Raw genomic sequence first — 9,985 nt, 5'->3', positions numbered from 1 at the left:
ACGTCTCCAGATGGCTCTTGTGCAATTTAAAAGTTCACTTTGGAAAATGTTTCTCTCTCGCTCACTATTTTTTTGTTCTGTTCATGTTTAAAAAGACAAAGGGAGGTCTGTTCTGGGGAAGCTGGCAGCATTCCATGTGCAAGAGACCATTTCACTGTGTGGTTTTAGCTTGCTGTTTATAAGTGTTTATCACATCCAGCACTCCGTTGTCCTGGAAACCCCGCTGGCAGGCGCAGGTCATCCTGTCAGCAAACATGTTATGAATCCTGTAACACAGACCGTATGGCGGTAACATGAGATACTATTCAGACATGCATGGGAAAATCTTGTCCCTCACATCAAAACAATCACGTCCTGAGAAAAAAATGTTATATATGCATGCATATTTTGAGATAAGATGTGTATATGTCTTGTCTTTTGCTCATAGCCCTGGGCTGTGGGCTCGCAGAGATCATTTCAACAGTTCATGTCATTTCACCTGCCAGATCCTCTGCCTTCAGGCATGTGTTGGGCGGAGAGTTAAGTTTTGTGTTCATATTCTCCCCTCACCCCCTCCTCCATCTGTACCTCCACCCACCCCTTACCTCATCCCACAAACATATAAAAATCAATCAGCCTCGTCTGTGCACCACATTCCCTCTCCTTCCAGCAAAAAGACTCTCTCCTCTGCACCCCAGCAATGACGTCCTTCAGCAGCCGTAGTTTTGTATCTTCTGGAGGAGGCTTCGGTGGAGGCTCCCTGCGGGGTGCTTCTCTAGGAAGCAAGTCTCGGTCTTCACTGATGGGCGTTGGAGGCGGTGGATACGCAAGCGCCATGCGTGGTGGGAGCGTGTATGGGGGTGCAGGGGGCCACGGGGTCCGTATCTCCACTGTGTCAAGCACCTTTGCAGCTGGTGGTGGTGGTGGTGGAGCAGGTTATGGCTTTGGAGGAGGTGCTGGTGGTGGAGCAGGCTTTGGCTTTGGTGGTGGCGCTGGAGGAGGCAATATGGACCTCAATGTGACCGTCAATGAGAAGGCAACGATGCAGAACCTGAACGACCGCCTGGCAACTTACCTGGAGAAGGTGCGCACTTTGGAGAAGGCCAATGCAGATCTCGAACTGAAGATCAGACAGTTTCTGGAGAGCAAAACCTCGCCTGCTGCAAGAGATTATTCTGCTTACCAGGCCACAATCAGCGACCTGCAGGATAAGGTACTGCTACTGTAAAACCCTACAACATCTCTTGTACAGGAAATGTATTGTTTTCATAGCTGCAGGATTATGGGTGTGGTCATGTCCTCATTGAGTTTTCTGCATGTCACAATGAAACAAAGCTATTAGAGTGCATTGTACAGTTGTGTCTGTCATGGTGGCACTAAAATTTAGCACAAAAGTGCACAATCACATGGATGTATCAGACAATATCTGCAATAATGCATATTTGGAATCTACATATGCTTTGCATTTGCAAAAACATCATTGTTTGAATCCTCTCTTGTCTCTGACAGATCCAAGATGCCACCCGTGTCAATGGAGGAGTCTACCTGGCCATTGATAACGCAAAATTAGCTGCTGATGACTTCAAGACCAAGTAAATCCAAACCTACAGTGTATGAAACTTCTTTTGCTCTTACTTTGGTGAAAAGTTGCTAATAAACTGCTCTGGTTTGAACCTTTCAGGTATGAGAATGAGTTGGGTATGCGTCAATCTGTGGAAGCAGATATTGCTGGGCTGAAGAGACTCCTGGATGAGCTGACATTGGCAAGATCTGACCTGGAGATGCAGATTGAAGGCTTAAAGGAGGAACTTATCTTCCTCAAGAAGAACCATGAGGAGGTAAACCACTAAAAAACCTGTCCAAATCAATCATCAGAAGATATTACTGTTTGATTGACAAACAAGATCTTTTGATCTTTTTGATCTTTTGAGACTAATTGCTAAAACAGACATGTTCCTTTGACCTTGCCATTAGATGAACTAACAAAAGCAGTCAAATGTGGGGCTGGAAAGCACTGTAAATCTGAGGAATGTGCCTCAGGGGCCATACATCATCTCAAATTCTTCTTCTCTCTCTAGGAACTGGCAGCCATGCGCTCTCAAATGACTGGTTCAGTGAACGTGGAGGTGGATGCGGCTCCTCAGGAAGATCTGAGCCGTGTGATGGCTGAGATTCGTGAGCAGTATGAGGCCGTCGCTGCCAAAAACCAACGTGAACTAGAGTCCTGGTTCAAAACGAAGGTAGAAGAGAGCAAATAAATGTGTTTTGTGAACTAGCCAAAATTAGAACAATCAAGTTATGATCATTAGAGATGCTTGACTAAACTCTGAATGTTATTTATCTGCAGTCAGAGACACTGACTAAGGAGGTTGTGGCCAGTACAGAGACCATACAAATGTCCAAGACTGAAATTACAGAGCTTCGACGCACCCTTCAGGGCCTGGAGATCGAGTTACAATCTGAACTCAGTAAAGTAAGTGTGTGTGACTGTGTTGGGATACATCTATAGCAAGATGGTAATGGCTTCTGAAATAAACATTTTAAACCATTCAAAGCGGGTTTGCAATGGTTTAAGCTAGTCTGGCCAAGCTAGTGTTCTGTTTGTTTAGTAGACAGCCAGGTCAACAAGTGCCCCAAAACCCCTCTGAAATCAGATAATCCTGAAGGAAGAATGGCAATTCCATCTTAGGCTGGTTTAAACTGTTTTTTGGCTGAACGTCTACCATTTTTACCCAACAAATATACTTGTTATTCCTCTCTGCACTAATAAATACTCAGCACCTCCACTCTATTTTACAGAAAGGGTCTCTTGAGGCAACTCTTAGGGACACAGAAGCACGGTACTCCATGCAGCTGTCTCAACTGCAGGCTCATGTATCAAGTCTGGAGGAGCAGATTGTTCAGGTCCGAGCCGACACGGACAGGCAGTCTCAGGAGTACAAAATGCTGCTGGACATCAAGGCCCGGCTGGAGATGGAAATTGCTGAGTATAGGAGACTGCTGGATGGAGAAGCAAGCAGGTAGGAGGTGGTGGAAGATAGATACCCTGACAGCAACATAGTGATGGCCCAGATCTGGCCCATATCTGGTCCACATGTAATCCACATGTACCAGATGTGGGCCTGATCTGGACCACACTATGTTGCTGTCTGGTAGTGATACTGTAAAATGAGTGTGTGTTTGTTTTTTGATTGGGTTTTACCATTTCTGAAGAATACACATTAACATTTTCTCTCTTTGTCACCATTAAAAGTTTCAGTGTAGGAGGAGGAGTAGGATTGAGCTCTACCAAAACCGTCAAGGTGAAGACCATTGTTGAAGACATTGTTGATGGGGAAGTGGTGTCAACTACTACAAAATAAACACCAAACACCGTCAAAGACCGCCCATCCACACCTATCACACAAGTCTTCAGGCCTTGTGCTACACAATTGTTAAGAATAAAATCAGTGATGGCGCAGAAACACGACTGTGATTTGTCTGTTTTAGTCAATATGAAAGCATTGTTTCTTTATCCCTATTTTGTTTATGAAAGGATGATGTTACATTTTGTGCATGCTTGCAGTACATCAGGTATACATGATTGTCATTCAACACTGGGAAACAAAGAGCTGAAAGAGTTTGCAAAGAAAAAAAAACTAAATTACATTCATTTAATCATGTTCATAATATAACTTCCAATTACTTCATTAGCTGTTCAATTTTGCATTACAGAGGTCTTGAACAGAAGGCATTAGTAAGACATGTGATGTCATCTGCTGAAGTTTTTGAGCAGATTAGTCATTTTGCTCATTAACATCCACGGTTTCGCTGCTCTCCCACAACCTTCCCATTCACAATGGTTTCCTCCACTGTGATTGTTTTGGTGACAACTTCTAAAAACAGACAATGAGAGATGGTTTTTAGAGAGTTACCAGTGTACTACAAAGCTCTATCGGGATGTAATATATTTATACAAAAAAAAAAAAAAAAAAAAAAAACTATTGTAAAATAGTCACTTACTGTGGGAATGTCTGTAAAAACAAGAGGGAGAAAGCTGGTGTCAGTAAAGTAATTTTTTCCTAACTTCTAAATCAGCATCCACAAAATCACAAGATATCAAAATTAAGAAATGAAATCACAAGCATCACCTTTCATCTCCATCCAGCAGTCTCCTGTACTCTGCAATCTCACGCTCCAGTCTGGTCTTTACGTCCAGCAGCGTTTCGTAGTCTTGTTTGTTGTTGCTAATGTTAGCATGAAATTGACTAAGCTGGTCCTCCAGGCTTGTGACAGTGGCCTGAAGCCTAGCCAGCTGGTCACTGTAACGGGCCTTTGTGCCGTCCAGTTCACCATCAAGAGCTGACCTCTGTGGGGATAGACATTATGTATATCAAAATAATTAAATACATAATATATTTTAATTATTTATTATAATCTATAATTTTATAAATTATTTAATTACAATTATTTTGCTGTTCACACACAGTGATTGTTTAATGTTATTGGGTGCATTAGGGCAGAATTATATATAAACATTGCTAATAACCCACACTTTGGAGACACTTCTATTTAAAAGGTCTATCTCTTGTTCTTCTAAATGTGTAAGCATAGGAAATTACAGCACATTTCCCCTGACTGCTCTTAAAGTCTTAAAGCTGGCAGAGTGCTGGTTGGTGAACTAGAGGGGGAGAGGCTAGAGCTCACGGACAGAAAAAAAAAAAGCAGCCTGGCACACATGTTCTGCCTAGACATGTTGCTACAGACTTGGAAATTATGTTGCATTGCTTCTTCACTTTAAACTACAACTCTAAATATGTTTGTAAGGGTGTGTAGGGGTACCATGCTCTGATGGGTCTGCAGTTCAATCTGTAGTCTTTGTAAGGTGCTTGTCAACTCCTTCAGCTCTGTTCTGCTGTTCTGAAGATCTTCATTATGTGTGACCACCTCCTGTTGCACTGTGGCGATCTGCAGTTAATACCAACAAAAACAACTATAACATCACACGCATCCTAGTATCCCATTATAAAACAAAATTTTATTCTGTTAATCACAGATTAGTGACCAAGCACCAAATCAGTTATTTAAGACCTTTTACTTAAAGGTACAGTATGTAAGATTTCTGTCCGCTAGAGGTCGCTAGAGGCCTATTCAAAACAAAGGCGTAGCTTGATGACGCCAAGTTTGAGCGTGGAATCTTGGGACATGTGGTCTTCACCTCAACGGACGGTGCAAAAGAATAGGGATAGGACTCGGGAAGAAATCATGTTCATGGATGCGATTATTAACATCATTGTAGTATGAAGCAGTGCAGGATGGAGTGTTGTGAGAGCTGAACGAGGCCGCTGGAGCGATTGTGCAACACACGCCTCACGAGCAGCGGAACTTTTATTATGCCGCTTTGGCCCGGCGCCACTTCCGCTTTTTCGGTCATGAGTATGAGGTAACACAGCTCTGTTTATCATATTAGATACATTTGAGAGTGTTGAAAATTATGCAATAACGTTACTCTGTGTGTTTGCTTGGCGGCTGCTGTGAGACACTTGTTTGAGACACACTGCAGTAAGCTAGATTAATATTAGAATATCATGTTAAATGCTGGATGGCTTGTGTTGATAAATGGCATGCAATTCATTTTAAAATGTATTGTATGATGGAGAAAATGCTGTATTACTGTTATTAAAAATAAAGCTGCATCTGATTATACTTCACAAAATAGTGTTGGTAAAGCACGGTACTCGCAAAAAATCAAGAAAATTAGATTTAAACAATAAGACTAAACGTGTTGAGCTATATAACAACAATTAGATTTCTGTCTATAAATATATCAAAACAATTGTCCCCTTGTCTATTAAAACGTGTAATATATTAAAGCGTCTTTAGTGCAATTTTTTTTTAAAAATGCAATTTTCTCACAATTTACAAATAGTTGGACACATTTGGGATATTGTAAGTACTCAAGTGAACAAAATATATAACACTGGCCTAGTGGTAAATCTTACATATTGCACCTTTAAGTAAAATATTGGGTATTGTGACAAAAAAAATTCAATTTTTTGCTAATAAGAAGTCATTTAAAGTCATGATAACCTGGCAAATATATACTCTGCATTGTAATGTTTTAATCTTTAATTCTGATTATTAAAAATTAATATTATTTCCTTGGAATTGTACTTAAGTAAAAGTTTAAGTATTCATTTTCAGTAAGCACAGTAAAATTCCCCCAAAATAATAATTAATGATAATAATGAAGTTACTCAAATACGAATGCATTTGTGGTTTTAACTTCACCTTGCTTTCATACCAGGACTCCAGGTCTTTACGGTTTTTCTCAGTCATGGTCTCATAGTGTTGTCTGATCTCGTTGATGGCCTGGTTCAGGTCCATAGAGGGCGCTGCATCCACACAAACGTTCACCTGACATCCAACCTCAGCACTAACCAGGGCCATCTCCTGTGAAAACACACATCAGAAAGAGTGTGATTTGGCACAGAGACAGAGATGGATTGTTTTATCATGCAGACATGGTATTAATAAAAAAGAATAAAAAATAAGTGGGAGTGGTAGGACGAGTCAATAGCCTTTTAATCCCAAACATGTCTGAACGATTTCAGGATTTAAGGAGAAAGTGTAGTTTTCCCTGGTTGATTTTTTTATTAAAAATAATTTTATCAGTTGGGATTTTTTTTGAAGAGTTTTTGAAGAGGTTTATGTGTGCACCTAGTTGTGTTTATACTAAATGAATGATGACCTTTCATAGACCCAAGAGCCCTAGTGATATTACTGTTTAGTTTAAAATGATGTAATGGGACGGAAAATCTCCAGCAGAGCTGACAGCAGAAGAACAAGAGGAAAGGGGAAAAATTGAAGGAAGGAAGGAACACTCTTAATGACCCTGTGTGTTTTTCTGGTGTAGAAACTGCTATCTTTGAAATGGCCGCTTTGCAGTAACCTAGCCTCTCATTTTCAGAATTGGTCTTTTATTTGTTTTTAAGCAGAACATATCAAATCTAGATTAAGGTTAGGAAACGTACATGACAGGTTGAAAAATTTGGGATCACTATGATTTTTTTAAAGAAATTAAGCAAGGATGTATTAAATTGAAGACAATTTAACAATGTTACAAAAATATTTCTGTTTCAAATAAATGCTGTTCTTTAAATTTTATGTTCATCAAAAAAATCCTAAAAAAATAAGTAAAATAAAATAAAATAAAATAAAATAAACACTATCATGGTTTCCACAAGCAGCACAACCACTTTCAACTGCTATAAAAGTTTCTTGAGTACCATAAAACATATCTGCTGAAAATTCAGCTTTGTCATTATACAGGGGAAAAATAAAAATAAAATAGAAATCAGAAATATTTCACAATTTACTGAATTTCTGATATAAAAAAGCAGCATTGGTGAACATGGGAAACTTCAAACTTCTTTCAAAACATAATAATCTTGCAAACTTATCACTCTTTATATATATTTACTCTATGGCATGCGCAAAAACTGAAACTACAGGATTTGAAGTTTGCGTGTCACTTTTTCAATATAAGGTAATCTTATATTTGGATATCAGTTACAGGTCTAATCCACAGGTTTTAGCTGTCCTGTGTTCAGTGTGTACCAGGGTGTGTGCCTGTCTGTCTGTGGGAAGGCTGGAATGTGAGGAGTGGTGGAATCTCACACTGAGGGAAGATCCACGTCTTTACTTTTGAATTAAATGGGTCTTTTCAGAAAGTATGAACCTGAAACAGAATCCTTATGTTTCCATAATGACTTACAAATCACAGAGCAGCACAATGGTCTTTACAATGGTCCTGCAGAAACTGTTTATGTTGTCTATGGCATGTTCACACATTTTCAAAGATGTGCAATATTGGTAGCAGTTCAAAATGCATCGCTTTATGCAATATCTTCTTCTAGATATGTGAAATATAGCTACTAGTAGTAATTAGGATAAATAATGGTAGTGAAGTATAGTGTAACTTGCATATATGCTAAGCTAGCAGGCTAATCAGCTAGCAGTAAGCAAAGGTAGTAGGCTAACCGGTGAGCTTGCATACAAACGGAAATAAATATATGAGAAATGCTTTATTTGAACAGTGGTTACCGGCCATGAGTCTTAATCACATCACCATCCCACATCACTATGGTGATATTTACTGTATACAGTTCAGTGGAAATGTTTCCAACTTACTTGGACTTACATAACAGCTTTGTGTAAAACAGGAATCAATTTGTGGGTGGAATATCTGAATGGCTAGTCTCATGGGCAATGCCCTGAATAGAAATCCTGCCATGGTAATATCATTGCTGTTTACAAGCTAGAATTTGCTCTTTTAGAATATGTAATAATACACTATGGAACTGAACACCAATCGACTGAGTTCTGTCTATTTTAATGAAATGAAATAAGAGTTTTTACAAAGATAAGAGAAACAACAGGCATAACCCCACTGAAGATTCTTCAATGAGACGGGTTAAGATGGGAAATGTGTGTCATATATCTTACCTCCTTGTGGCTTCTCTTCAGCATGATGAGCTCCTCGTTCAGAGACTCAATCTGCATCTCCAGATCTGACCGACTCAAGCTAAACTCATCCAGAATTTTTCTCAGATTGGCGATGTCAGCCTCAACGACCCTACGCATACCCATCTCATTCTCATACCTGAAGAGATGGTTTAAAAAAAATGTTTTGCCAATAAATGACTAATTAAATCAATCACAAGATGTCAATATTTTTCAATTATTTTGTTTCTCACTTTATTTTGAAGTCATCAGCAGCCAATTTGGCATTGTCCACAGCCAGGACGATTGTGGCATTGTCTAGGGAAATTGATTGGATCTGCCAGTAAAAAAAAAAGAAAGAAAGAAAGAAAGAAAGAAAGAAAAGAAAATGTCCTATTATACAGATGATTACACAAACAGCAGGTGGCAAAGATATCAGTCTTTTTAGAAGGTTACAGAATATACACCCCCCAAAGCACTGAATTCCAAATGAGAAGAAAAAAGCAGATTAGTCTATTGCACAATGGCACCTGGAGTCATTTTATTTTTAGAACAGGTTTTTAGTGTCTGTAGAATTCAGTACAACCACAGAATGTGGAACAAAAGCCAAATCCAAAACTTGTTCAGTCCGTCTCTAAGCATATTGTCTATAGATCCCATCACAGACTAGTCAATTAGTGTTGTTAATTAATATTTTAATAATTGTAACAACAACAATAATAATTATATATATATATATATATATAGAGAGAGAGAGAGAGAGAGAGAGAGAGATTAACACAGTACAGAGAAGAACACTGTCATTTCTGCATAGAGTATCATCCACTCTGTCTGAAGACCTTGAGATCCCCACTCCACTCTGAACTCACTTCATTTTTCAGGTCCTTGATGGTGTCCAGCAAGTTGGTGTGGTCGAATGTGACTTCAGTGCGATTGTCATACCATTCCCTGATGTTGCGCTCCAGATCAGCATTGGCCTTCTCCAGTGAGCGCACCTTCTCTAGGTAAGAGGCCAGGCGATTATTCAGATTCTGCATGGTGGCCTTCTCATCAGCGGACGGGTCTAAAGCATCACCCAGGTTGAAGCCCCTTGGAGAAGAATGAAGAAATCCTCCTCCATAAACACTGAGGGTTCTGGAATTATAGGGGGAAGACATAGTGCCGTCCTAGAAAAGGTCTCAAACATAGAAATGGGAGACAAGACACAAAAGCAAATGCTTGGCCGTGACTTTGTCAGATTCAAAAAATCTTTAAATACTTGACCAGGCTGGGGGAGGGGAGAGGCTTTCCAGTGAACAGGTGGGTATTTATGTTGCCCTCTAAAACCTGAACATCAACATTTTTTTGTGCTTCTGTTTAAGATCAAATTTCCTGTCCTGGACCGAATGATCAAGACTTCTTATCATAACATTTCCATTACACTGAAAACCAAATGTGTATCTAAAAAAAGGAAAGGAAAGAAGATTGTAGAACTGGAAGGTCAATAGGCAAATTTTACCCAGCCTGTATTTTAATATTTATG

At 39.4% G+C, this 9,985-nt stretch overlaps 2 protein-coding genes across 2 annotated transcripts; one reads left to right on the top strand and one right to left on the bottom strand.

Annotated features, from left to right (window-relative positions):
* The first annotated feature begins 620 nt into the window (after positions 1 to 620).
* krt15 (keratin 15) lies at positions 621 to 3,443 on the top strand. Its single transcript, XM_048171940.1, has 7 exons — positions 621 to 1,192; positions 1,489 to 1,571; positions 1,661 to 1,817; positions 2,058 to 2,219; positions 2,327 to 2,452; positions 2,779 to 2,999; positions 3,233 to 3,443. The coding sequence occupies exons 1-7, from the start codon at positions 680 to 682 to the stop codon at positions 3,339 to 3,341; spliced, it is 1,371 nt and encodes a 456-aa protein (XP_048027897.1). The 5' UTR covers positions 621 to 679; the 3' UTR covers positions 3,342 to 3,443.
* Positions 3,444 to 3,599: 156 nt separating this feature from the next.
* krt98 (keratin 98) lies at positions 3,600 to 9,731 on the bottom strand. The gene is given in 9 exon segments (XM_048171942.1): positions 3,600 to 3,797; positions 3,799 to 3,854; positions 3,982 to 3,992; positions 4,110 to 4,327; positions 4,801 to 4,926; positions 6,250 to 6,411; positions 8,467 to 8,623; positions 8,718 to 8,800; positions 9,333 to 9,731. Coding segments are annotated over 9 exon segments (1,143 nt in total). The 5' UTR covers positions 9,621 to 9,731; the 3' UTR covers positions 3,600 to 3,755.
* Between the last annotated feature and the right edge of the window lie 254 nt (positions 9,732 to 9,985).

The sequence above is a fragment of the Megalobrama amblycephala genome, linkage group LG21 (assembly GCF_018812025.1).
Source record: "Megalobrama amblycephala isolate DHTTF-2021 linkage group LG21, ASM1881202v1, whole genome shotgun sequence".
In the NCBI taxonomy this organism is placed as follows: domain Eukaryota; kingdom Metazoa; phylum Chordata; class Actinopteri; order Cypriniformes; family Xenocyprididae; genus Megalobrama; species Megalobrama amblycephala.
This window is presented reverse-complemented; position numbering and strand designations above follow the sequence as displayed.

What these genes read in the sequence shown, in the direction of transcription:
- krt15 (XM_048171940.1), top strand. Translation starts at nt 680, where the DNA reads ATGACGTCCTTCAGCAGCCGTAGTTTTGTATCTTCTGGAGGAGGCTTC. An exon ending in TCAAGAAGAACCATGAGGAG is followed by an intron (nt 1,818 to 2,057) that starts GTAAACCACTAA and finishes TTCTCTCTCTAG; the next exon opens with GAACTGGCAGCCATGCGCTC. An exon ending in TACAATCTGAACTCAGTAAA is followed by an intron (nt 2,453 to 2,778) that starts GTAAGTGTGTGT and finishes TCTATTTTACAG; the next exon opens with AAAGGGTCTCTTGAGGCAAC.